The 27,076-nt window shown below is 47.2% G+C and overlaps 1 protein-coding gene across 9 annotated transcripts in view; it reads left to right on the top strand.

Annotated features, from left to right (window-relative positions):
* Window positions 1–27,076, top strand: part of CACNA1C (calcium voltage-gated channel subunit alpha1 C) — a 649,893-nt gene that overhangs the window by 519,884 nt on the left and 102,933 nt on the right. For 4 of the 9 annotated variants that reach the window (XM_078075427.1, XM_078075430.1, XM_078075425.1 and 1 more), the window contains exons 14-23: window positions 3,772–3,979; window positions 4,910–5,030; window positions 6,752–6,866; window positions 7,647–7,767; window positions 8,103–8,172; window positions 15,413–15,545; window positions 18,137–18,266; window positions 19,515–19,574; window positions 24,348–24,454; window positions 26,639–26,726. In XM_078075427.1, coding sequence (XP_077931553.1) covers window positions 3,772–3,979; window positions 4,910–5,030; window positions 6,752–6,866; window positions 7,647–7,767; window positions 8,103–8,172; window positions 15,413–15,545; window positions 18,137–18,266; window positions 19,515–19,574; window positions 24,348–24,454; window positions 26,639–26,726 — 1,153 coding nt within the window. Of the gene's footprint in view, window positions 1–3,771; window positions 3,980–4,909; window positions 5,031–6,751; window positions 6,867–7,646; window positions 7,768–8,102; window positions 8,173–15,412; window positions 15,546–18,136; window positions 18,267–19,514; window positions 19,575–19,717; window positions 19,778–24,347; window positions 24,455–26,638; window positions 26,727–27,076 lie in introns of all 9 variants that reach the window. The other 5 variants (XM_078075431.1, XM_078075429.1, XM_078075428.1 and 2 more) reach the window with 2 other exon arrangements.

The following is a 27,076-nucleotide window of genomic DNA, read 5'->3' as shown; positions in this document are numbered from 1 at the left end:
ACCATGGCCTCCACGTTCCCAGAAGCCCGGACACTCTGAGGGGCTCTTCCCACATCCCCTTCCCTCTCTGCCTGCTGGCTGCTCCACTCCGCCAAACCTCTGTCCAGTCTGGGGCCTCCCTGTGTGTCTCCCCATAGGCTCCCTGTCCGGGTCCCCATAGGGACCTCTGAACAGACACCTCAGTCATGAGCCTGGTTTGAGTTATTTCCCTCGGTCCATGCACTTCATGAAAATTAAGACTTCTACCTTCTATGGCCATAAAGACTTTTCCAGAATATTCCATGACAGTTGCACACACAGAAGATTTCTAGGTGGCTCTGTGACCTTAATCTGTATACAGACACTCTCCCCTCTGATACAGCTGAAAATTCTTGTTATAAATGTGCTCTAAAGTTACTGGTTCCTAAATACTAGTCTACTGACAAGTGTTAGAGTGGTTGCATGAAAATCAGTCAAACCCCATCTCCAGAGTTTATGATTTCATGGTTCCAGACTGAGGCCTGGGAATCAGTATTTAGAAAATGACCCAACTCCTCAGCTGTTTCCTCTCCAGCCAGGTGTGGGAACACTGCTTTAAATGTAAGAGGGGCAGGTATTTTAGCCCCAGAGAGGTTCTCTTACTTCTGGCTTTAAGCAAAACAAATATGACAACTCTAGCCTACAGGGTGCCAGGCAGTCCGTCACACGTACTGGGTGAGGACAAAGATGAAGAGAATGGAAGAAAAAAACTTCTGGTCTCTGTCCTCAAGAACTCAGAGCCTATTTGGGTGAGACGAGACTGTCACAAATGAAAAACACTGAAGAGCATTTATAGAACGGATACAAATAAATGTATATTAATATTCTGCAAACAGAGAAAATGTGGCTGGCAGGCAAAATAGAGGTAGAGAAAGGCTGAATTTGTGAAGGAGAAAGGAGCATGAAAGACTCCAAGCTGGCAGGAAGTTCACGTTTACCTCCAAACTGTTGGCCCATCTGCTTCTTTCAACTAATATGGAACCACTCTTTGGAGAGAAGTACAGAGGCTGGGGGTGCAGCTGTGAGGCTATAATGGGAGTGGTTTGCACGTCACCCTTTTAAGCAGCAAAAACAATTCACTGTGTATATTGGTAATAAGCTGGGAATGCCTTAAGTGAAGGAAATCAAGATGGTGACCTGGAAGGCAGACAGGCCACAGATGGAGCTAAGGAAGTGAGATTTCTCTGTTGTTGCACCTGCTCCAGCTGGAGGCTGTGTTCCTTTTGCTACTACGGTGCATTTCCTTACCCTGACTGACCCAAGCCACATCCCGCGGCCATGAGCAGCCCACACCTCCCTCCTTTTCCAAGAGGAAGGCATTTTCCCCAGGCTACCATGGAGAACGTCTGTGTCTACAGTGGAGAGAGGTCTGTGACTAGCAGGACTTGGGGCCTCCTCTCCAACGCACCCCACCAATGGCCCATCTCCACCCGGGAAGACCTCTCTACGCCCTTCACAGACTCCCATCCTGTGGGTGGGATGGGTTTCCTGTAACCCAGGATTTCCCAGACATGCCTGCTTGTCAGAATCATCTGGGATGCTTGCTAAAAATACGGATTTCTGGGCCCCAAACTGCAACAATTGAATCAGAATCTCCAGAAGAGAGGCTTTATAAAAAACCAATTCTTTAGACAGCAGGGTAAATCCGGGAAACCTCACTAAGCCTTGTACCCTCTCTTACCCATGGGTGACCAGCTGCTGCCTGGGCTGAGGACATCATTCTTGAAGAAAAAAAAAATGTAATGTGTTTTTCTGTCTAAAGACCAATAGTGATAACAGTAAATACTAACCTTTATCAGCTGTGTGCCAGGCTCTGTACTAGGGTATTTTTTTTAAGAGTAGGAATTATATTTTTTCCAGTTTTATTGAGAAATAATTGGCCACACATCACTGTATAAACTTAAGGCATGCAACATGATGGTTTGCTTTACATTTGTTATGAAATGATCGCCACAATAGGTTTAGTTAACATCCATTGTCTTATATAAATACAATAAAAAGAAAGGGGAAAAATCCTTCCTTTTGATGAGAACTCTTAGGATCTAATCTGTTAATATCATAGAGCAGTGTTAACTATAGTCATCATTCTGTACATTACATCATCATGACCTATTTATCTCATAACTGGAAGTTTATACCTTTTGACGCTCTCATCCAATTCTCCCTCCTCCCACCTCTGGTAACCACAAATCTGATCTCTTTCTTCATGAGTTAGGTGGTTTTTTGCTTTTTTGTTTTTGTTTTTAGGTTCCACATATAAGTGAAATCATACAGTATTTGTCTTTCTCTGTCTGACTTATTTCTCTTAGCATAATGTCCTCAAGGTCCATCCATGTTGTCATAAATGGTAGGATTTCCTCATTTTTTATGGATGAGTAACATTCCAGTGTGTGTGTGTGTGTGTGTGTGTGTGTGTGTGTGTGTGTATTATATATACCACAAGTTCTTTGTCCATTCATCCCTCGATAGACACTTGGGTTGGCTATTGTGAATAATGTTGCAAAGAACATGGGGAGTGCAGATATCTTTTTCAGTTAGTGTTTTCATTTCCTTTGGATGTATTCCCAGAATTGGAATCACTGGATCATATGGTAGTTGATTTTTAACTGTTTGAGGAACCTCTATGCTCTTTTCCATAGTGGCTGCACCAGTTTACAATCCCACCAACAGCACACCAGGGTTCCCCTTTCTCCATATCCTTGCCAACACTTGTTATCTCTTGTCTTTTTGATGATGGCCATTCTGACAGGGGTAAGGTGATACCTTACTGTGGTTTTAATTTGCATTTCCCTAATGACTAGTGATGTTGAGCACCTTTTCATGTACTTGATAGCTATCCATATATCTTCTTTAGAAAAATGTCTATTCAGGTCCTATGCCAAAATTTTTTAAACACTATACTTTCTTTAAGATTGATTAATTTATTAATTGATTTGAGAGAGAGAGAACACATGCACCCAAGTAGGGGGGTGAGGGAGAGGGACAAGCAGACTCCACACTGAGCATGGAGCCCAACACAGGGCTCAATCTCATGACCCCGAGATCATGACCTGAGCTGAAGTCAAGAGTCAGACACCCAAACGACTGAGCCAACAAGGCGCCCCTGTGCCAAATTTTTGAATTGGATTATTGGGGATTTTGGTTTTGGGTTGTTGTTTTGTTTTGTTTTTGCTGTTGAGTTGTCTGAGTTCTTTCTATATTTGGATATCAACCCCTTATCGGATATATGGTTTGGAAATATTTTTTCCTGTTCCATAGGTTGTCTTTTCACTTTGATGATTTCTTTTGCTGACCAGAAGATTTTTAGTTTGATGTAATCCCACTTGTTTATTCTTTATTTTGTTGCTGGGTGGGCTGCTTTTTTTGTCTCATGTAATCTTCCCAATAACCTAGTGAAGTAAGTGCTACTGTTATCTCTGTTTTCTCAGAGGCAAACAGAAGAGAAGTTAAGTGACTTGCCCAACTGCAGCTAGCAGCTGCAACTGGCAGAGCTAGGTTGAAACTCAGGCTTCTGACTTCTGAGCTCCATCTATTTGCCATTACACATTACTGATCCTGGAACCTTGAATTAACTAGCTCCACACTCTAATTGTGAGCTTACCAGCCCAGTCCACACCACCACCACTACCCCAATGAAAGGGAAAAAGAAGGAGTTGTAATTTATCTTAAAATCTCTAGTGGGTATATGAATGAGGAGTGATGTTAAGGAAAGCATAGAAAAAGGACACTAATCTCCCTCATGCTGGTCCTCAGGTACTGGAACTCCTTAAGCAACCTGGTGGCATCCTTGCTGAATTCTGTGCGCTCCATTGCCTCCCTGCTGCTGCTCCTCTTCCTCTTCATCATCATCTTCTCCCTCCTGGGGATGCAGCTCTTTGGGGGAAAGTTCAACTTTGATGAAATGCAGACCCGGAGGAGCACATTTGATAACTTTCCCCAGTCCCTCCTCACTGTGTTTCAGGTATGGACTCTTCTCTGCTGGGATGATGAGTGGGAGGGTGTTGAGTGGCGGGGTTGGGTTGTGGGGGAGAAAAGGTGGTGGGAAGCTTCACCCTTGCACTGGGCAACCAAAGCCAGCCTAGATCAGCCATGGAGGGTCCATGCCCAGGAGAGTCTTGAGTTCTTTCTGTAGTTCCCCCTACCCTCGGTCCCCCGTGGAATTCCACTGTTGGATGGACTACTGGGGAAAAAAATATAATTGAGTAGTTTAAAAACTCTTGCTTAACCATGGAACCCTTTATTCAAATAAATTCTACATGAACACCCAAAGTACAAACAGAGGAAAGGAGACTGCCCTTGTTGGGGGAGGGAAGAGTGGTGAAGCTCTGTCTTTCTTACCTACCACGCTTGTCCCCAGAAGAAATATAACTAGCCCATCAAATTTGTCATTTCATAGATATTTTGGTGTAGAGTAAAGCTAAAGTAGCACTTGTTGAAGTTTCAAAGTAGATTGATTTACAAGAAAAATAGTATGTGGATGTGGCCCAAATCTTAAAGATGGCACCCAAATGACTAATGTTGGGGAAAGCTGGAACAGCATAGTATTCTCTCAACAAACACGTTCACGTTTATAAAAAGGCCCCGAGGAATGGCTAATGGCAGCCATCTTGTGCAGTCGAGTAGAAGGAAATACTTTGACCAGGAAGTCTTTCCAGTCACTTCTCAAAAGTATCATGCGAGGGCCCATGAACTTTGTCTAAGGATAGGGTCAAACTTGACCAGGTGATTAGCTCAGAGCCCCTGGGAGGAAAACTGGGGCCCAAGAGGAGGGAAAGAGGTGGAAAAGAGATTTTAGACAATTCTGTTAACATAGTGGGGCAGGGCAGGGGAGTTTTGGGGTTTGCTGTTGGTCTAACGCTGTGTCCCTTATTGGTGGGAATGTGTCATTCAGATCCTGACCGGGGAGGACTGGAATTCGGTGATGTATGATGGGATCATGGCTTATGGCGGCCCCTCTTTTCCAGGGATGTTAGTCTGTATTTACTTCATCATCCTCTTCATCTGTGGAAACTGTATCCTTTGCTCCTGCCTCCCCGCCCCTGCTGCCCCACCCTCCCTCAGCCTGCAGCACGATGCCAAATACGTGTGCCCAGCAGGTCCTGACTCGGGGCTGAAAAGTGTGGCTGCCCGCCCACAGGGCCCCCAGGCAAGCAGGGGAAAGGTGTGCTCTGGGGAGAAAATGTGTCCTGTCCCAGAACCACCTTAGCCGTGGAGGCGGGTCTTGGTGAAAGCCTGGAGCTTTGGCATAGGTGGGGATGTAAGTTTATCTTCCTGAACCAGTTTGGGCTGTAGTGTTGCCCAACTCCAGGAGGCGTGTTCTCATTATAGTCTAGGCGAACAACGCCCCCTGGTGTTGTGCATGGACAGACACTCAGATAGATTCCAATGTGAACACACTTAGATCTGGGCACCCTGACTGCCCTGGCCTCTGGCTGCTGGAGGTAAGAAGTGCCGTCCAGAGGAACTGAGCTGTCATCCTTGAAATGACCTTCATCTCTCCTCCCTGTTTCTGCTCAGTGTCCCTCCCTCTGAAGCCACTCTCCAGGACTTTCGTCCCAGGCAGAGCCGGACAGGCTTCACCAAGCAGACCTGACAGGTCCTTGCTGATCCAGGCCATGGGTGGGTTTCTGGGATCTCAAGCCACAGGCAGTCTAACCCCGTGAGGGTTGTGTGCAAAGGAGATGGTAAAGTAGAAGCAGCTCTGGCCCAAGACTTGGGTTTATTTTTTTATTTTTTTTATTATTTTTTTATTTTTTTATTTTTTTAAGACTCGGGTTTAAGTCAGGGCTTAACGTAGTGCTGAAAGCTTGGGCATTGGTGCCAGCAGACCGGCTTCACTTTTTACCAGCTGGGTAACCTCGGCAACTAAAGGCCCTCTACCTCAGTGTCTGTAAAACGGGGTGACGAAATATCAGTGCCTACTACTTCACAGGTCCTGGTGAGGTTTAACGGGTGATGTATGTGAAGCCCCTGCCCACGGTGCCAGGGGCCGGGGGCAGGTATACGCTAGCACCCTTGGGCAAACCCTTCACCCCTGTGGGTTGTGGCTTCCTGGTATGTGAAATGGTGTGACTGTCCGGGGGCCTGGGAGGTGGAGGTTAGACTTAACAAACGATAAGGCCCGTGCAGCTATACTTTCTTTGATTCTGCAGTTCTCTGACCCACAGTGTTTCTGTTCAAGGTGGTGGTGGGGGTGGGGCGGCGAGAAGAAAAGGACAAATGACCACTTTGATTCGGAGTTCCCAAGATTCAGTCAGCTTCAGCTGGACACTCCAAGGGTCTTTGTGCAGGCTCACATTAAGAGTTGGCACAGATATCAGGCTGCCTCCTCAGTACCCGGTTTTAGTGAACCGCTCTTAAGAACATTCTGCATTCTGCTAGAGATAATGCTGTTTATAATGTCAATTACAGCCAGTCATCTCAGTGGGGAAACCAATAACGAAACCCAGCAATTAAGGAGCAAGGCAGGCTCACTGCCTCACTTGCTGCCCACTCCAGCCTGCAAGCTAGCCTGTTCTCAACCCCTTAGAAAACTCCCGGTAGCTAGGAGGGTGATGGGGAGGGAGAGGGGTGGAGGAGGGACACCACTAGGCTGGGAACCCTCAGGGTGAGTCACCATTGAGCTCACTCTGTGAGGAACTCTATCACTGCTTGTCCTGTACCTCCCTGGCCCCTGTGCCCATCAAAAACCCCAAGGCCAAGGGTCATTTTCTTTAAGAATGGACACAAACAGATATCCTACTGAATGTGTTCTTGGCCATTGCTGTGGACAACCTGGCTGATGCTGAGAGCCTCACCTCTGCCCAAAAGGAGGAGGAAGAAGAGAAGGAGAGAAAGAAGCTGGCCAGGTAACCCCCTAAGCTTACCCAGACCCAGGGCCCCAGGGTCCCAGTTCTGGAATGCCATTCCCATTAGTGGTAAAGAGAGGCTTGGGCGCTGGCCCCTGTCGGCCATTCCTCGAGGGCACTGGGTTTGGGGCTTCCTAAGAAAGCTGGGCCTCTCTGCTAATACCTAGGCATTGCTCTAAATAGGGACCATCATGAATTACAGTCTCTGTGAAGGTGCTGGATTTCCCCCACCTGTCTAAGAAGTTGGAGGATGCTCTTGAGAAGGGAGGTCATGATAGGTGGTGGGAGTAACGGATGCAGAGAGGAGGAAAGCAGCCATTCAGAGAGGAACTGAGTGACTCCTTTTCACTGTTTGATAACTCATCTCCAGTGTTCAGAAAGCAAGATAAGGCCCTGCATTGTCTTCTGTCATTGTCTAAATGGGACTGTCATAGGCCACACACCTGCTGGATACTGAGCAGAGTTTTCCAGGAACCAATCCTGAATCAGATCCAGAAACTTTCTCTGATTCAGACAAGGACTGGAGCAGCTAAGAACCTGAAAGAGGCCAACTGAGTACCAGACAGAGCAAGGTGTGGCCAGGCCAGGCATTGTGGGCCCAGCCCAGTGGCATCTGGGATTGAGTGACACATGCCATGTGCCCTGGGTGAAGGAAGATGGACATAGGCGCAGGGAGTCTGCTCCCACCGGTCCCCAGCAGACCACAGGGTAGTCTGTGTCTTCATGTTTCCTATCATTCAGTAAACATTCCTTTAATTTTTCCTCCTGCTGACCGGCCAGGACTGCCAGCCCAGAGAAGAAACAAGAGGTGGTAGAGAAGCCAGCAGTGGAGGAGACCAAGGAGGAGAAAATTGAACTGAAATCCATTACAGCTGATGGAGAGTCCCCACCCACCACCAAGGTAAGAAGCCATCCCCTTCCAGGAGCTGGGAGGCCCATTGCTGGGGGAAGGAGGGCACAGTCTTCCCAGGCCAGGCACCCATGGAAAGGAGGGAGGAAGGAAAGAAAGAGACTCAGTGGAAGAAAGCCCAGGAGGGTGGAGCAGGAGGGCTAGCAATGTGAAGAGAAGGCCAGCTGGGTGAGTCCCAGCCTTCTGTTGATGCCTTAAAGGATATATGCAAGATAGCAAGGGTATATTTTTGAGTCAACAGCTCAGCCATTGACTATGATGCAATTTCAAGGCTACTCTAAGCCTCTCTAACTAGTGAATGTTTCTAACTGGATTCTTCCTCCTAGATCAACATGGATGACCTCCAGCCCAATGAAAATGAGGATAAGAGTCCCTACCCAAACCCAGAAAATACAGGTACCAATCCCACTGCCTAACCCTGAGATTGGGAGGTTGGGGGTAGAGATCCAGATTCTAAAGCCATATGGAAGTAGCTATGTATTAGGGACTGGTGTTTCCAGGTTCCCTCTACAAGTACCTTGCACTGCTAAATGTCTTCTCTCTCTGTAGTTAGGCATTACCAGTTATCATCCGGAGAACTTTGCTCCTGGCTTCCTCATAATAACAACATAACATTAAATAAATTGTGTTTGAGCAGTCTTTTATGCCCTTTGGAAGGTGGATTCTATAGACATTTAAGGTTTTATTATATTTATGCCATAAAATCATTAACTTATATAATTTGCATGTTGCAGCATTACTCTTGCTTAATGATAATCGTAAATCCCGACTCTGTCCTGCCCTTACTTGGGTGGCAGTGCTGAGTACAAGGACTGCTGCCACCACAGATGCCCCACCTGTTGCTCTGTAAAATACTTTCATTTATTATAAAAAGAACTCTTCACAACTCAGCCTTCTCATCTTCCAATACCTAAGTTGGCAGGCAGTGTCCTTTGAGAAGGCTTACTGTCAGAGGTCCTCAGGCCTCCCTCCAGAATTCGTTTCTCTGCCTCATGAAGTTCCACATCCCATACAAGCCCCGGGCTTGCCTCCCTGTCCCTACAACTGCTGCCGTCGCTCTCAGCTTCAAGCCTGCCATCAGTTGCACACAGCAAGGGACCGTTGTTTTACTGGCATTTCCTTCTCTGTGGAGGTTGAGCTATATTTGGGTTGGTAACCACGTTAAGTGGCTAAAAACCTTCTACATGTATGAGCAAAGCTAGGTTTTCCTTTTGGTCTCCCCTCCACCGGTCCTCTGCAGGCTTGTCTGCAGTGCAGCCATCTTCCATGTCCCTTGGGAAGCAGGCTCTCAGCCATCATTCCGTCCTCACTCACCTCCCACCTCCAGGGAAGGAGGATTTGGTTTGCTGGGGATTGGACCAAGGGAAGAGCAGGAAGGGTGCCTGAAGCCTGCAGTCTCTTCTGGGTGGAAATTCTTACAAGATTTCAAAGACTAGACATGTTGACCAAAGTCAATGGGGAATCCTGTCTTGGTCCTAATCACCAAATTAACTCTAACATGACATTTTGGAGATAATATGCAGGGGGAAATTGAATATGGACTGGAAACTAATGATTTTAAACAAAAACTACTTAAAATCATTAGTTTCCATTTATTTTGTTACTGCAGTGGTGTTATTATAGTTCTAGCTTATAAATGTAGACGTGTGTATGGCTGGAATCTAAAATATTTAGAAGGTGCTTTAAAATATACTCCAGCAGCTCCTGTTGAAGCTGGATATGGAGGGTCACCACACAAGTCTCTTGACTTGTGTGTATATTTTCAAAGTTTAAAAGGAAAGACAGTAATCAAAGGAATCCCCCTGGGCCCCAAGCAGAGCCAACCGCAGCTGCACACAGCACAGGGGAGAGCACGGATAGCCCAGGCCTGCTCCTTCTACCTTGTGGTGGGGCAGCCACACCTACGACCATAGTCTCTAGTTTCATCATTCTAAATATACTAGTGCCTTTTCTCTTCTTCGTTGCCCTTTGAAATCAAAGAGAAGCAGGTCAGGGGAAAAAAAATAATGAGGACATTGTCACCATATTGGCCACTATAGAAAAGTCCCTCTGTTGACCCAGCTCTGAGGATTCTTGGAATGGTTTTGCTTTTTGACTGAAAAGCTCTTCCCACATTCTGCTGATTTGTCAGGATTCTTTAGATTTTTTAGAGTGTCCCTTCCCCCGTCATGTGGTCACCCTTCTCTAGCTTCCTGCAGACCCAGCCCTTCCCGGGTTTTTCTTGGTCCCATGCATCTCGCACATCTGTGTTGAGAACTCCGGTCCATAGATAGTTGAGGCTGCCCTGCCTCAGCCCACCACCACACTCAGGCCTTCAAGGCCAACCCCCACAGCCCCCCATTTGTTCACCATCCCTGCTTTCCATTTTCTCACCCAAGGGTGGTATGCTTTTAAAGCTGGTGGTTCCTCATGTTCCACCTTCCTCCAAGGGACCAGCCTCTGCTTCCTGGCTTCTCCTTCCCCTGCCTCTGCAGGTCACCTCCTGGACTCTAATATCAGGTGCAGCAGAAGTCCCCAGAGATTCCTCCCAGAATCACTTGGCCTGCTGTCTCTGTTCTTGTCAATCTCTCATTCCCACCTGCTCCTCTCTCTTCTGAACCAGAAAAGGCAAGGAACCTGATCTGCTATTGTCCTCCCAACCCTGCCCCTTCTGCTTTACAGCCTCTGGGCATCCCGCCTCTGCTGTGCCCACTTCATACAGATGCCCCTTGGGAGGCAGCGCTGGTGAGCATCGCACCTGCCCCACTTACAGCCAGAGAGAGAAGGGGTAGGGCCAGAGAATACTCTCACACCTCCCCCTGCCCCCACTTCTCACTCAGGCTTCCTCTTCTCTCCCTATGCCCGTGACCCTCCACACCCGGCCCAGGTTGCTGTGCTTGCTTGTCCAGGTTGCACCCAAAGGTGTGTGCCGAAGCGGCTCAGTGGGGCAGAGCTCCAGCCTGCGCCCCCCTAGCCAGGGCCTCTGCCCTCACAGGAACCCCCAGTGGAGGGGCAGTTTAATGATTGGCACAAAGTGCCAACCAGCCAGCCGTGGCATATCAATCCTTCCCTCCCTGTTGAATCCCCAAAGCTCAATAGTTGGTTGGAGTCTCCCAGCTTAGTATACACTAAATTTTAGAAATATCTACTCACCTAGGAAGGGTGCCAAGATTGTGCTTTTATTTAATGGATTCATTTATTAGAGGGAACATACAGATGATAAGAGTCACTGAGGACTTAAAATTAAGAAGGACACTTGAAAAAGGAAGTGAATGACACCAGAGTGCTGTGGGGAGGTTCCAACTGCTGTAGGGGGTTCGAGCAGGAGCAGAGCCATGGGTTGGGGAGTGGAGGGAGAGACAGCCAGCCTTCGCGGAGAAGAGTAGGCTGGGCTGGGCTTGGCATCTGGGGAGTGGGAGAGAACAGAAGTTATTTCAGGACCATACTATTGTCATAGACAGGGAGCTGGAAGAAACCGTGGAGGTATTCATTCACTTAATAACTACTAATGAGGGTGGGAGAATGGGGTGGCTGGGTGATGGACATTGGGAAGGGTATGTGCTACGGTGAGCGCTGTGAATTGTATAAGACTGATGAATCACAGACCTGTACCCCTGAAACAAATAATGCATTATATGTTAATTAAAAAAAAATAACTACTAGTGAAACACCTATTGTGTGCCAGGCACTGTGGCAGGCCCCAGGGATACACCTGTAGGCAAGACAGGCAAGGCCACTGCTCTCCTGGAGCTTACATTTCAGTGGGAGACAGACAGTGAGCAAGAAAAGAGGCCAACTGAAAAGGTAACGTCAGGTAGCAGTGAGCAGCAAGGAGATAATGAAGCCAAGGACTATGTGAGCGAGTTCCTCGGTGGCATGGGGCTGCTTTGGCTGTGTGGTCGGTGAAGGCCTCTTGAAGGAGGTGGCATTCAGGCTGAAACCTGAATGAGGCAGAGGAACTAGACATATGGAAATCAGAGGAAAACTCTTTCTAGATGGAGGGCTAGCAAATGCAGAATCTCTTGGGCAGACTGGTCTGTGGAGGAATCCGAAGAGGCCAATGTGCATGGAGCAAAGAGAACAAAGGGGAAAGGTAGTGGGTGAGACAGGGACTAGGCAGGAGCCGGTGGGGCAGGGCCTCCGAGGCCACCTGAGAGGTTTGGATAGTTGAAGACTCACCAGAGGTTCTCAGGCAGAGGAAGATAAGACCTGGTGTCTGAATTACCTTTAGCAAACTGTGCTGCATGGAAACAGGGCAGTAGATGGTCAAGAGTAAAACTGGAGGCAGTGAGGACGTTAAGTAGTGGTCCCGTGAGAGGCGGTGGCCGCTTGGGCCAGAAAGGTGATGCTAGAGATATGGAGAAGTGGCGGAACTTGGGGTGCATTTTGCAGGACTTGCTAGTGGCCTAGAAGTCAGAGAGAGAAAATGAGCAATGGGAGGAGATGAGGTTTTGGAGCTGAGCCAGCAGAGAACATGCCCGATGCAGCAGCAGGTGCATCCTCAGCCTTCTGTCTCCGGACGCCACCCACACAGCTCGCTTCCGGGGGGCGTGGCCTTGCCAATCATGCCAGTGAACTCTGGGGTCACACTAAAAACTGTAAGTCCCTTGAGGGCAAGAACCACAGCTTTGTGTTCAGTACGCTGTAGGCACTAGATGTTAGAAATAATATTTTTATCTGAATTGGCCATGAGCAAAATCACAGAGGTGAAAGTGAGTATCAAATGGGGTGGGGACAAGGATCACCGAGGATCAAGTGTCGGGCATTCAGCTACCCCGGAGTTTTACCTTTGAGCACTGGCACCTGCCATCTGGAAAGCAAGTCCACAGTGCGCTTCTCCACACCTCCGAGAACGGAGATGAGAAAATAAAGATCCCCAAGGGAGTCCACTGGCATCTGGGAGCGGGAGTGTAGGTAGTTCTGTTGCCAACCCCATAAACAGAACTTTACCTGACTTTTCCTACTCTGCCAGCCTCGCTCCTTATCCATAATACATGCAAAGCATCACAGCTGTCAGATTTCTGGCCTTTTACAAATTTGGGTTTGTCCTTTAGAAGTGGTTTCCTCTTAAACATTATGCCTGGAATTCAGCTGCTCTGTGTCTGAACCGACTGACTTGCTTCTCCCTAGCAATGGAAATCAGGGTAGAGCTTCAAAACAGCAAGGCAGGCTATTGCAGATGGAAGAGCATGAAAAACTCTTCGCCAGGAACTCGGAAAACCACAAAGCTAGGAAATATGTTTTTCTATAAACACGAATGATTAAAGTAAGCATTAAATTACCTATTACCAAATTATCATGCATAAGAAATTGTTGGGTCATTTAGAGCAAAACTGAAAAGAATACAAACAAGTTGGGCAGGAATTTAAGAGCCTTCTCAGTGAAATTTCATTTGTAAAGATTTCGATTTAGGCCAACTCCAGTTTTATTTATTTTGTTTTACTAGGAGACTCTGCCTTTCTTCTACCTACCGAGTTTTGGTTAGAAGGCTCCAACCCTTGGCCTGTACACAATTTTTCATCTCACAGCTCTCTTCTGCTAAAAATATTAATTGCTTTGTTGGTCAGCTCTAATTACTCCAGGGGGAAAAAAACTGATTTATGCCTATGTTCTGCTGATCCTCCAAAAAAACCTTGGGGCCCTAAATGCTTCTTGCTTGATAAAGAACCATTCTGTGCCAAGCATTTTTTTTTTCTCTGCACCACCTGGCTTCATTTTAACCAGAAGAAGAGAGAGCATGCAGAGACATGGCTGGTCCATAAGATAAACTTCTCATAACTGTCTTTCCAACAGCTGAGTCTCCACCTGACCTTCTTTTACAAAGTCCTCTTCCTTATAAAGCAAATGTTAGTGTGAAAGTGTAATCATCATCAAAAACTAAGGGCAACTACGTGCTGGGCATAGTGTCTCTCTCTATAGTGTCCCTCTCAGAGATGGAACAGATAGATACATGTAAAATCAGGCATTCGAGCTATTTTGTCCTAGGTGCCAAGTGAATGCAGGAGGCCGACAGGGCTCTGGAATCACAGGAAGGTCATTCTGGAGAGCCCAGGTACTCATGAGAGCCATGTGAATGATACTGTCTGACATGGGAGTCCTTCTAGCTCTGCAGAGAGGGAGATGAGAGCAGTTCAAATAAGGAGACGGAGTGAGGAAAGGAAAGGAGAAAGCACATGGCGAGTGTATTCATTTCCTGGGGCTCTCATAACAAATAACCATGAACTTGGTGGCTTTAAACAGCAAACATTTATTTTCTCACGGTTCTGGAGCCTACAAGTCTGAACTCAGGTGTTGGCAGGACCATCCCCTCTCTCAAGGTTCCAGGGAGGATCCTCTCTCACCTCTTCCCCATCTCTGCTGATGGCCAACTGTCCTTGGCGCTCCTTGCCTGTCAGCCTCATCACTCCCGTCTGCCTCTGTCTTCACATATGTGTCTCTGTGTCTCCTTATAAGGACAGCAGTCCTTGGATTTAGGGCCCACCCTACTCCAATATGACTTCATCATGACTCTACATCTGCAAAGACACTGTTTCCAGAGTAAGGTCACATTCTGAGGTTCTGGCTAGGCATGAGTTTGTGGGGGACATGATTCAACCCACTACCATGAGCCTTCAGAAAACAGGCTGATGTGAGTGGAAAGTCTGTCAGGGAATAAGAGCAGGCAGAGGTCAGACTGAGAAAGATGTTAAGCACTACCTTATAGGCTATGAGTCTTTCCTATGGGTAGAGATCGTAACAACAGCTAACGTTTATATAGCACTTGCCATGTGCCAGGCGCCACTCTGACATAGGTATGTACTATTATCCCATTTACAAATGGGGAAACTGAGACACAGAGAGACTAAATGCCAAAAAGAAACAGAGCCAAGATTTGGGTCAAGGCATTGGCTGGAGAACCCATGCTCTTACTCCCATTCCCCTTCTAAACATTTTTAAATACATTTGATCAGAACAGGATATGTAGTAGTTTCCTACCATGGGCAATGACCTCGCAAGCAAAGTAAGCCATTTCCTTTTGGTCCACAGTGAATGTGGCCACTAGCCTGGAGAACAAAGGGGCTTCTTTAACTGGTGCTAATGTCTAGACTTTTGAATGAAGTGCTTGTTGTGGTCAGCATCGTTGCTCTTTTATCCCTACAGCACATGAGTTTTTGGTATTTTTCAGGAATGGGAGTGTTAATTTTAAACTCCTAGAATCTTCAAGGATTGGGTTGCTTGCAACTCAACTGAGCCGTACCCATGCCCCTACCTGCAGCCTAGATGGAAAAGACACCTGGCAATGCCCTAGTCTTACCTGATCACCTTTCCTAGTGCCTTACAACTAGGATAACCAACCATCCGAATCCACATGGGACTGAGGAGCCTCCTGGGATGTGGGAATCTCAGTTTAGAAACCAGGACAGTTCTTGGCAAACTGGGATTGAACTAGTCACCCTACTTACAACCCCCCTTGTGTGCTGCCAGAAAAGTCTCTCTAACAAAGATTCCAGCACTCACAGGGAGAGAGCTGAGTGTCTCAATTGATACCTCTCATTTTCAGAGACGCAAATGATGTCTTGATTTTGGGCAGTAGGAAGGTATCTGGAAGAAGGCAGCATAGCAGTAAAACCTCGTGGGAGTAGTGGAGTTATTTAGAACGGTGCTTTTTTTCTTACAGGAGAAGAGGATGAGGAGGAGCCTGAGATGCCTGTGGGCCCCCGCCCACGACCACTCTCTGAGCTGCACCTTAAGGAAAAGGCAGTGCCCATGCCAGAAGCCAGTGCATTTTTCATCTTCAGCCCCAACAACAGGTGTGCAAGAATGGTGGGGAAGGTGGGACTCTGCTCTCTCCAAGCCACATGCTCAGCAGATGCCAGCATCCTCCGACCTCTAGTGGAGCCTGGGACTCTGCCAACCCCCCACAACTTGTATAAACAGTACCCTGGATTCCAAATCAAGAGAACTGTGTCTGTTTTTCCCTCCATTTTTTTGACACATGTAAACTCTATTTCTAGTCTTTTGGTGATTACCTTTGGTAATTTACTAAGTCTATTTAACTTAACGAAGTCTAAAATTAAGCAGTATCCTAGACCTCCTCCTGCAAAATAGAAGGAACTTATACTACTTTAACTCCTCTCAGCCCTCCTAACTTATATGTTGTTGCTTAGTATTTTTAGTCCTAACTATTTTTAACTTAACAAGTTAGACATTATCATCATTATCATTATCATTCTATAGACAATGTAGATTTGGATGTACATACAACTTGCCATTTTACTTGTTCACCATTTTTTCATGCATCTCAGTCCCTCCTTCTGCAATCATTTTCTTTCTTCCTAAGCACATTTTTTTAGGAGCCCCCAGTGTTCCTTTACAGTAAAGTTATTTGGCCTCTGTTTATCTCTGTTTTCATTTCTTGTTCTTGGAAAATAGTTTTGCTATGTATACAATTTTAGGTCAATAGAATTTGTCTCACAGTGTGTTAAACATATTATTATAGTGTATCATTCCTACTATCATTCCTTTGTAGGTAATCTGCTTTTTATCTCTAGCTGCTCTGAACATCTTCTGTTGCCTTGATATTGTTTAGATTTACTACCATGTATCTAGATATGGATTTCTTTCCATTTATCCTGCCTGGGATGTTATGGATTTATATTTTTCTCCAGTTCTTGAACAACATTAAAAATTAGAATAAGAATTTCTAATTCTTGAAAAGTTGCAGCCATAATCTCTTTCTCTCTATTCTTTTCTTCTGGCACTCCAATTAGACATAGGTTAGACCTTCTCATTCTGTCCTCCTATCTCTTACTGTGTCTTGCAAATCTTTTACCTCTTTATCTCTCTTTTCGTATTCAGGGTAATTTCTTCAGATATAGCTTCCAATTTCTTCATTCTCTTTTCAACTTTGTCTATGTTACTGCTTAAACCAGTTTTTAAATCAACTTAATTCTTTTTTCATTTCAAACAATTCCATTTGCTGATTGATTTTCCAGATCCATCTGTCTATATCTAATACTTCCCTTGTTGATTCATCATCTTTGTGCTCAACTCCTTTATTCTGTTAAATATTCGAAATATAGTTGTTCTACATTCTCTATCTGATGTGTCCAGTATACACAGTCTTTGGGAGGGGGTTCTAAATCACTTGTTTGTAGTTTCTTCTGATTTCCCATCTTAGCGGCTCATCCTCTTGTGTGCTTAATCTTTGATTATGACCTCAATACATTATCTTAGTTGGTGAGATGCCTGTGCACCTAAATTAAGATTGGGAAGCTTTCTTCCAGATGCTTCTTAAGCGTGTTGGCTCAGCCTGAGAGTCCCAAGCTTCTGTGCCCCACCTCGAGTCTGGCTTGAAATGCAGTTTCCTGATAGCAGGGCTACCACTGGCGTTTATCCTCAGGCAACTCTGCCCTTCCTGGCTACCTATCACACAGACCCTGGCTCAGTGGGTTTGTTTATTTGTTTGAAAGGGATAATCATTGCAGACCTCTTAACTCTAATGAAGCCAGAATTGTCTCAAAGGGTTTGTCCTTTCCAGGATTTGCTGCTTCTGCAGCACTAGGGTCTCTCAGAGCATTTAGTCAATCACAATGCTGTGAGCAGAAGTCTGAAACTGGATTCAAGCCCTAACCACCCCCTACCCCCCCACCCCCCACTCCCCGCCAAGCACACACAACACTTTACAAGCTGTCTTTCTGGGCCGGCTCTCCTTCTCGGGTTTCAGTGTTTTTATCTATAAAATGAAGATACTAACACCCATATCCCATTCCTAGGCTGCCAGTATGAGATACTATATAAGACACACTTGGCATTCAAGGATCTAGCATTTGTGACACCGTCAATGAGTGCCCAGAGGTCCATGCATGTAGTTCCTTGTAATTATGCTGAGGTGTGGAATTTAATTGCATGCCTTGAAGCTATTACACAGGAGCAAATTGCCTAGCCAGAGTGTAAGCTGAGCTGGCCTCTCACCATCCACGTCTCTGGGTAGCTCTGTCATTCCCTATACATAAATATATAAAGATCTTATGAAATGATTTTTTAATGATGGGAAAAAGAAGTCCCCCCCCAAAGAGCCAGCTGTTAATGTCACAGAAGTATATGAAAATCTGGGGATTCCCAAAGGTCTCAGATGTAACCCTCCAAAATGTCAAAAGCTAACTGCCTGTGAAAGTGCAAAATTCTGTGCAGATGTGCCTCACAGTGGGGGCACAGAGGGGGGTGGGGTGGGATGTGGTTGTCATTACCCAGCAGCCGTAAGACCTCAGTTGAAGAGCCCACCCCCAAACGAACAAGCACCTTTCACAAGTTGAGTGAAGGAGTGTTGAGCTCCAGGGACCTGGGAGCTGCTTCCCTTGCCTACCTGACGTGCTTCTGTCCTTCTCTCCTCCCCACACAGATTTCGCCTCCAGTGTCACCGCATCGTCAATGACACGATCTTCACCAACCTGATCCTCTTCTTCATTCTGCTCAGCAGCATTTCCCTGGCAGCTGAGGACCCCGTCCAGCACACCTCCTTCAGGAACCATGTATGCATTCCCTTTTGTCCCCTGCACCCCTTCCTCCCAGGAATGGGACTGGGCCCTCAATCAGGAGCCCAATTCCAAATATTGTAATCAGATGCACAATAAACTTTCTTTAAGAGATTATGGTTTTGGTAGAAACCATCGGAAACAAATAAGAGAACATGTACCCAAATGCTTCAGGCTGGCCTGATTGGCAAAGTTCAGGACTCTCATTGCCCTGTGGATGTTTCCCTGAAGGCTCTGGTTCCTTGCATACTTAGTAAAAAAAAAAAAGAAAGAAAGAAAAAAAAGAAAGAGAGAGAGAGAGAGAGAAAGAAAGAAAGAAGAAAGAAAAAGTAGCCACTGACTTCCTGCCTTGCTCCTAATAAACTCTGACCAGTCCCAATCACTGGGGAGATGAGGGGAGCATTGTCAAACAGGTGCCAATGGTGAGGCTGACCTTATATAAAGGAGAGCTTCAATGACCTTGTATAGAGTAGAAAACTAAATTTGGAGACCCAGCCAAGGCTCTGGTGAACAACATTAAAGGCTAGAGTAAGAATTGTTATATCTCGAAGCCTCAAAACTTTGTCAAATCCCAACCAGGTAGGCATGAAGAGAGGAGTCCACCAACCTAAAGCCATACCCATGCCAAACGATTTGGTGGTCCTGCAGCCTGCTTGGTCCAGAGTTTTCTTAGAAAGGTGTTGGCCCTAGCTCTGATCCATCACCTGAAATATAATAGAGGATGAAACCATGCAGCCTGTCCCAAGCCTGGGCAGTCCTCACCTGGAAGATACTCCCTCCCATGCCCCATAGAACACAACACCAGGATTTCCACCAACATGAGAAGCTAGCTGAGTCACACCAATGTGAGTTAAGCATTTTGCATTTTCCTGCAATAAAAAGCAAACCCCACTCTGTTCTTTTGACACGCATCCCAATGGTCTGATTGGGGTTTGTAAGTAAATTGGATTAATGAGAAAAACATCCAACCAAATGCTGCCCAGACCCAGGACCCACTGAGTCCTGCCTTGGAAGCCCCCCTCACATGTCTGGGGACTTCATCTGGAGCCACTAAGCTGCCTGAGGCCAACCCCGCTTCAGGATCCAATGCTGTGTATATGCTACTCATCTCCTAACTTGCTTCCATCTGTCTCCACGTGGAAAATCTCAGGTGACATGTAGTGTGGTTCTGGAGCTGACTTCTCCTTCCAGCCTGCTTCTCTCCCTTCCCACCCCATCCCCACCCTGTTTCTTTTTGTTTTGCAGATTCTGTTTTATTTTGACATTGTTTTCACTACCATTTTCACCATTGAAATTGCTCTGAAGGTAAAGTCCCAACCCCTCTCTCCTCTTCCCTTCCTCCGGGAGCCGGCACTAGCTCTCTGCTGCTGTCTGTTGCTAACACACATGCTTCTGTTGGTGTCGAGTTCACTCTCAGAGCCACTAATCCAATTGTGCTTATTTTTCAGATCCTAGGCAATGCAGACTATGTCTTCACTAGTATCTTTACATTAGAAATTATCCTTAAGGTAATACAATCTGAGCAATGCACTCTGTCTCTTTCTCTATCTCTGCTCTGTCTGCCTGTCTCTTTTCTCTCTTGTTTCCTTCACTCACTCTTTTTTACTTTCAAGCCTGAGATTGGAAGAATTAGTGCCCCTCACTTTATGCTATGCACTTTGCTCCGGCTCAGAAGCCTGAAGAACCACCACCACCACCCCTCCCCGCCCCCCCCCCCGCCCGGCCTGCTGTGCTGTGCTTCCTCTCAGTCTGGAAGGGGCATGTGGCTCACAGTGTCAACACTGATGCTGTCCTGTTATCAGCTCTGGCACTGTGCCAGTCCGCAGTGCCCCCCCCCCCGCCACACACACACCCACATACCCCATCTCTGGGTAATTGATGACTGACCCCTGCTCAGAGCTCCCTTCCCTCCTCCTGCCCAGAAGAGATGCTGCGCAAACTCCAAGAGTGGAAACACTCATGGGGCATGGAAAGCCACTTGGTCGACCTCCTTTGGACAGCCGTTGTCAACACCTTCCACAACACTTTCCTCAGTCTCAGTACTAGGGGCAGGCACCAGGGCTAGGCTGGAGTTGGGCCTGCATGATAGTAATCATGGGCCTAATGCAAGATTTGGGACCAGCCTGCCAATGAGGGCTTTCAACAGATGACTGTCGATTACTTCTGAATCCTCGGTTTCCTGCTGAGAAGCTTTGTTATGATGCCCCTTGCCCTAGGCGTGGAGGAGGGAGAATCATACTGAAGAGCTAAGTACAGGGGAGTGAGCTGGAAGAAGCTGGAGCACTCAGGTCCCAAACCCCAGTCCTGAGAGAAACACAGGCCTGGCCCCACCTGGGGCTGGTGGCCCCAGGTGCTGGTGGCCCTGATGGAGGAACTGCTACAGAATTACCCAATCAGCAGAGCCCACCCCTGAAAGCATTGGGATGAGAGAGATTGTTTTCTAAGTTTTGTTTTATTACTTATATTAATTTATAATTAATGTTCATATTTATCTTATTATGATTTCTATGTTTTTCCAGTATAGTTCTCAGCCTCTAAAACAATGCATCGCCAAGCCATTCCACCTAAGACTCAGGGTGTGATTTCTGAGACGCAGGAAAAGTGCATTTCAGCACTTGCTCTCTTCTCAGAACAACAGGATGGATTTTACCATTACCCTGAACAGAAGGGCTATATGCTCTAAAGCATATGCCTCAGCTTGGTGTCTTCTTCCTGGGAGACTCACCTAGGACTCCTTTCAAGGAGTCCAGGCTCCCTTTTCCCCCTTCATGGGGTTGATGCAAGCCACTGTCCATGCTTGACCATGTACCACAGCCAGCCGGCAGACAGACCATTCCTTTCTTAATGCAACTCCCAAGTCAAGTCCCAACCCTTTAATGTATGTGACAGTTCTAACAGAAGTTGAGTGGAGCAGTTTGGGGTGCCTCTCTTGTGTCTTTATCCCCAGAAAGCTGAGCTGTCCAGACCCCCAATTTCTGTCCCTGGTTCCAGTGATCAAGGGTGTTCCCTGGGTTTTCTCTTCTGCTCAAGGGCAGTGGATCTGACCAGGCCCTGATTCCTGGCAGTGGGAGAGGGAGCCAAGAGCTGCCCGACTACATGAAGATATACTCTGTAAAACCCCTTTCCATGGTGAGCTGAGTTATCCTGGACTTCAGACTCAGGGAGGCACTCAAATCCCCAAACCTCTTTCCCGAGACAAGAAAAGCTCTGAGTCCCAGTTCTCAGGACTGCTCCATAGAGCTTCCCATGTGGATTTCAGCAGTGCTGTCTTTCCTTCAAGGTTGCTATGAGCAGAAGTGAAAGGTCTCTTTGCCAGCATTGTCATGGCAAGAGCCTTCCTTCACTTCACCCTCTCCCTCTTCTACTCCCTTTGTGGCTCAGTGTGCTTCTAAATAAAAACCCCAGTCCCCACTCCACTTCCCTGCACCTCCTTCCACTGGGCCCCTCTGTCTTTCCCAAAGGCTCAGCTTCCTGCCATGGCACAGACAATGATGGTCCCATCCTCCAAGGGGCATTTCGTTTCAGGAACACTTGAAAGACTTGGGGACGTTTGGCCTTAAAAAGAAAGGGCTTGTAGGACCATGACAGTTGGCCTGCATACTGCAAAGGACTGTCACATAGAGGAGGGAGGAGGTGAACCAGGCCCAGTGAGTACAGTTACAAGATACATCTAGTAACTAGAAGGGCTGCCGGGGGAGGCAGTGGCCACCTGTGGCCGGACAGAGGGGTTTTCCTGCCCTGCCAGCTCAGAGAGTCAGTGATCTCATGCCTACCTTTTTTCTTCCCTCATCCTGAAAATACCCCAGCAATAGGCTTTGCTTATGCAATGGCTTAGAACTTTTGGGAAGCAAGAAATGAGTGGGTGGCCATCAGCCAAACGGGGTAAAGGAAGGACACTTTGCACTGGGTACCTGAACCTGGCCTCTTCTGTTGTCTTAAATGCCTAGGATAATTTTCAAATAAATGCTCCAATTTTTCAGTATCCACTTGCCCTTTCTCCCCTGACCACTCTTCCTCTAGCCCTGCCTGGGCATGTGTTTCCCCCCCACACACACACACACACACTTTCTGGAGTGCTGGTCTCATTCTAGGTCCCCTGACAAATAGGATCCCAAAGTCATAGGACAGACGTTGGCAGAGTGAGACCCACTAGTGCACCTATTCAAGGAGTGCTCCTGCTGTGGAGGGCTCTGTGGTGCTCCATAGTGTCCTCACGGTGTCCAAACCAGGAGTGAGGTGGGGTCATACTCAGCGCCTTTTCTGAGACTGAAAGTGAGATGGCTGGGGAAGGTGCTTGGCCTTCTACAGGTGCAGCGGTTCTTTGGTTAAGTGAACTGTAGGAGCCACCCAAGTCTAGTCTCTGGGGTCCTAGATCTTCACCAGATACAGGACAGCAAGCCCCTCCAGATGGCGGGCCTTCAAGAGAAATCTCCAACTATATTCCCCTGCAGCCTTTTATATAATATACCCACTTCTAGAAACTGTTGCAGGACACAGGTGTCTCAGTCCCCTGCGACCCCCTGCAGCAAGAGATAAATGGAAAGAATTAGGTTGCGAGAACTATTTTTGCCAGTTTCCCCTGTGTTTGCTTTTGAATTGCTCTGCGGACATGCTGCCCTGGGCATGCTCTGATTCCAAAGAGATAAACTGGACCCCAGATGACCAGGGAGCCACTCTCAGTCTCTCAGCCAATAGCTCCAAATTGTTCCCTTTGGCTGATGCTTCATTGCCCATGGCCTTTCACAACCCTTAACCTGGAAATCTGTTACCTCTTAATTCAAGTCAACAGAATTGGAAAGGTTGTTTGAGTGTCTACAGTGGCTTTATACTGAGCTCAGAGAGAGGTAATAATAGCCAAGTCCTGTAAAAATAATCACCATCCCAGGTGCTCCCATTTTAGTCTTCAAAGGGCCTTCACGTTGTCTTTCTGTGTGTGCCTCACAAAGACAGGGAATAGTATGCCCGCTTTGTAGATGAGGAAACTGGACATCCTTATATAGGAAGAATCCAGAATTCAAATCCAATCTATCTGACCCTATGTTCAGTTCTCTATAGTGACAGCTAACACTTACATGAAGCTTAGTATTTGCAGGGTAGTGTAAGTGTTTTACCTGTAATAACTCATTTGATGCCTACAACCCTATAGGGGAGATATTATCATGACCCTCATTTCTCAGATGAGGAAACTGAGACTCAGAGAAGTTAAGTAACTTGTTCCAGGCCATACAAATAAAATATGACAGGGTTGGGATTCAAACTCAGGCATCCTGGCTCCAGAGCCTATGCTCTTAACCATGGTACCACATTGTCCCTCTGAACACACAGCTCTGGCCTCAAAGAATATCAGTCTAGAAGCAAGATAATAGAACTGAGTTTAGAATATGTGGCATAGATCATAAACACTAATTAAGCTTAGGAAGTGGAGGGATGCTAATTGCCAAAGTTATTAATAAAACTTCTCACTGGGCACTGGGGTGACCAGCTGTCCCAGTTTGCCTGAGCCTAAAGAGTTGCCTGGGTGGGACACAGGACTTCCAGTGCTAAACCAGGAAAATCCTGGGAAAACCAGGACAGTTGGTCACCCCACTGGGCATGCCCCACCTTTCCCAAGATGCTTAATGTCTGAAGCTGGCCCTGGGGGTTGATAGAATTTGAACAGGAGGTTGGAAAGTTTGCATCCAAGTGAAAACTGGTCTGGGCAGTATCAGCAAAGGGCCCCTCAGGGCCAGAGCCACGGACATGTGATGAGGAACAGTGGTGGAAAATGAGAGAGGGATGGCAGTGCCCAATCTGAAAAGGCTCCAAATATAGGATGGAAGAGTCTGGTGTGGTCTAGTAGGTAGAAGGAACCACTTAACCATCCAGAGCTGGGGATTGTGTGGTGGTTGATTAAATGGTTGCAGAATGCTGTCCTTGGTCCTGCCTCTCCTTCTGCAGTCCTGCCTGCCCCCGGTCCTCTCACTGCTCTTCAGCTTGCCCCACCCAAGGGATGCTGTGGGAGGAGAGGGAGGCATGAGGGGGTCTCTGGAGCTTGGGCAGGGACCACTCATGATCGTGTTTCTCTGTGCCTCCCTGCAGATGACTGCTTATGGGGCTTTCCTTCACAAGGGCTCTTTTTGCCGAAACTACTTCAACATCTTGGACCTGCTGGTGGTCAGCGTGTCCCTCATTTCCTTTGGCATCCAGTGAGTAGGACTCCCTCGGCCCCATATGGGGGCACACAAGTGGAAATGGGTGTCAGAGAGGATGACCAAGACTCTGGAGGGCATTCCTGCATGGCCACCGGTGTGACTGTGACAGGAATGGGGTGGGGCCCCTGACTTGTAAAACATGATGGCTGTTTGTACACGTCCTTAATGGTGTGACACTTGGGGGTATGTTGATCCAGCAAGAAGATGTTTAAATATCTGGATCTTGCCATGACAGGCAGGGCCGGGCCCAGTTATAACAGAGGAATGTCTCCAGGGCCTTCCTGCCTCCTCTACCACATGCCCAGTGCCCTTGGCTACCCTCAGCTCCAAGGGCCTGCCATTGCTGTGACCAGCTCTGATCTTCCTGACCATCTTCCCTCCCTTTCTCTCTCCAGTCAAAGAACCTGATGAGAAGAAGGTGGGTGGGGGAAAGAGAAAGAGAGAGGGGAATTACTGATTCTCAATCTTGGCTTTGTAGTGGAATCACCTGAGTAGTTTCAGGAAAGACATTTACCTGGATCCCTCTCCCCAAGTTTTTATTTAATTGGTCTGGGGTACAGGCCTGGGCTTTAGGAGTTCTAAAAGCTCTCCAGGAGACTCCAGTGTACAACCAAGGTTGCCAATTTGCTCAATTAACAGGATCCGATTACTAGTGTCTCCCAAGTTCTATCTGCTGCTAATGTTAAACCCTGCCCTTCAACCTCAAAGCACTTTCAGATGCACAATCTTCTGTGGTCCTCACAAAAAAACCTATGAGGCAGGCAGGGCAGGGGCTGTTACCACCATTTTATAGACAGGAAAACTGAGGTTCAGGGCATGAGACTTGCCCAAGGGCACACCAATTGCAGAGGAAAAAGGGTCCTGGGTCTCCCTTCCCAAGGGTGTTTTCATGGTAAGCCTAGAAAGAGTGGACATGGGGACATGAGGAGTGAGACCTTTTCTGTGATCATCAGTTGTATTATCCCAGCTATCTGCCTAGGAGCCTACAGGTCTAGATTCTAATCCCAGCACTACCACTAAACTACTATTTAACCTGGAACCAAGAAACAACGCCCCCCCTTGTCTGTACTTTCCCCCGCCTGATCTTAAAATCCCTTCCATTGCCATTCAGTGCAAACAGACTCCCTCCCTGAGACACTGGGATAACTAGGAATGCCCTTTAAATCCTTTGGGATAAAAGAGCCATGAACCAGAGAAATCCGATCTTTCTACCAGCTCCCTCTTGAGCACATTATCCTGACCTCATGTAGAATGAAATCAGCCCTGTCTGAGGTGTCATACATTTTTTTAGGTCCCAAGGTGGGTACAAGTTCTCTGAAAGTTTGAGAGGATATCTCAATCAGGGTAGTGTGTGAGGGTTGTGATAGACCCCACCTGGGTTGGGTTGATGAATAACTCCAGAAACCATGTAGGCTTCCTGCTGAGGTGCTTCTGGGGAGAACTGCACCCTGGTGCCTCATTTCCACTGGGGAACAGAAAAAGCCTGAAGCTCCCAGAGATTCTGGCCAGGCCCTAGCATCCAGGTATGCAGGACCTGCTGTGTAGAATCCATTCTTTCAAGTTCTGAGTGTGCTATGAACCAGTGGGTTTCATATACGCACGTAATGGGCAACTACCTAGGACACATGTTTGGAGATCCAGAATATCTCCTCCCCCGCCCATCACCTCCAGCCAACAAAGCCTGAATCTCCACCATCTAATAAAGTTACCATTTATTGTTCATAATATGTGCAAAGCACATTGCTAGATGATACAGATATGTTTCCTCATTTAATCCCTGCAACAACCTTATGAGGCCCACTTTACAGATGAAAAACTAGGGTTCAGAAAAGTTAGAAAATTTATCCCACTGTTAAGTGGCCCAGCTGGGGTTTCTCTTTTCTTGTCTAAAGCTCCCCTGAGTAGCACATTATAGTGCTAATGACTCATGGTAAATTGCTTTTTCATGTTATTTACACACCAACAGGAAGTCCCAGGGTCACCGGCAAGTTCTAGGCTCTTCAAGGGGGTGGGAGGTGGGAGTAGAGAATGGTCCCAGGATGAGAAAAATCCCCCAAAACAGACTTTACACTTTCTCAAGTTGGCCTGGGGTCAGCCTGTCAACACACCCCCTCACCACCTTATTTCCTGCTCCACCAAAAGAGGAGCTTACTCGCCTGCCCTGTTTCCCTCTCCCAGGTCCAGCGCAATCAACGTGGTAAAGATCTTACGAGTCCTGCGCGTCCTCAGGCCCCTGAGAGCCATCAACAGGGCCAAGGGGCTAAAGGTGAGAAGCATGGGTCTGGGGGGTAGCCAGCAGCCCAGCAAGCATCTACCTGGCTGGGGGTTGGCGGAAGTTAAACAAGGGGATGGGGGGGCGGTAGGCTGGAGGGTGGAGAAATAGCCAGGGCAAGTGGCTGCTGTGTGGGAGCCTGGACTCTCCTGCCTGTACCACCAGTTCCACTTCAGGGAGAAGAGAACAAGGACAGGCAGCCATTCAAAATCAGAACTTCTAAGCAAAACTTTCACAAGAAGGAGATGCACACACAAACCCAGGGCACCACATAATGATGAGGTCCCCATATTCCTACCCCTATAAAATGGGAAGCTAGCAGGGCTTTTGTCCCTAGAGTCACC

This window comes from Halichoerus grypus, chromosome 6, assembly GCF_964656455.1.
Source record: "Halichoerus grypus chromosome 6, mHalGry1.hap1.1, whole genome shotgun sequence".
NCBI classification, from domain to species: Eukaryota; Metazoa; Chordata; class Mammalia; order Carnivora; family Phocidae; genus Halichoerus; species Halichoerus grypus.
This window is presented reverse-complemented; position numbering and strand designations above follow the sequence as displayed.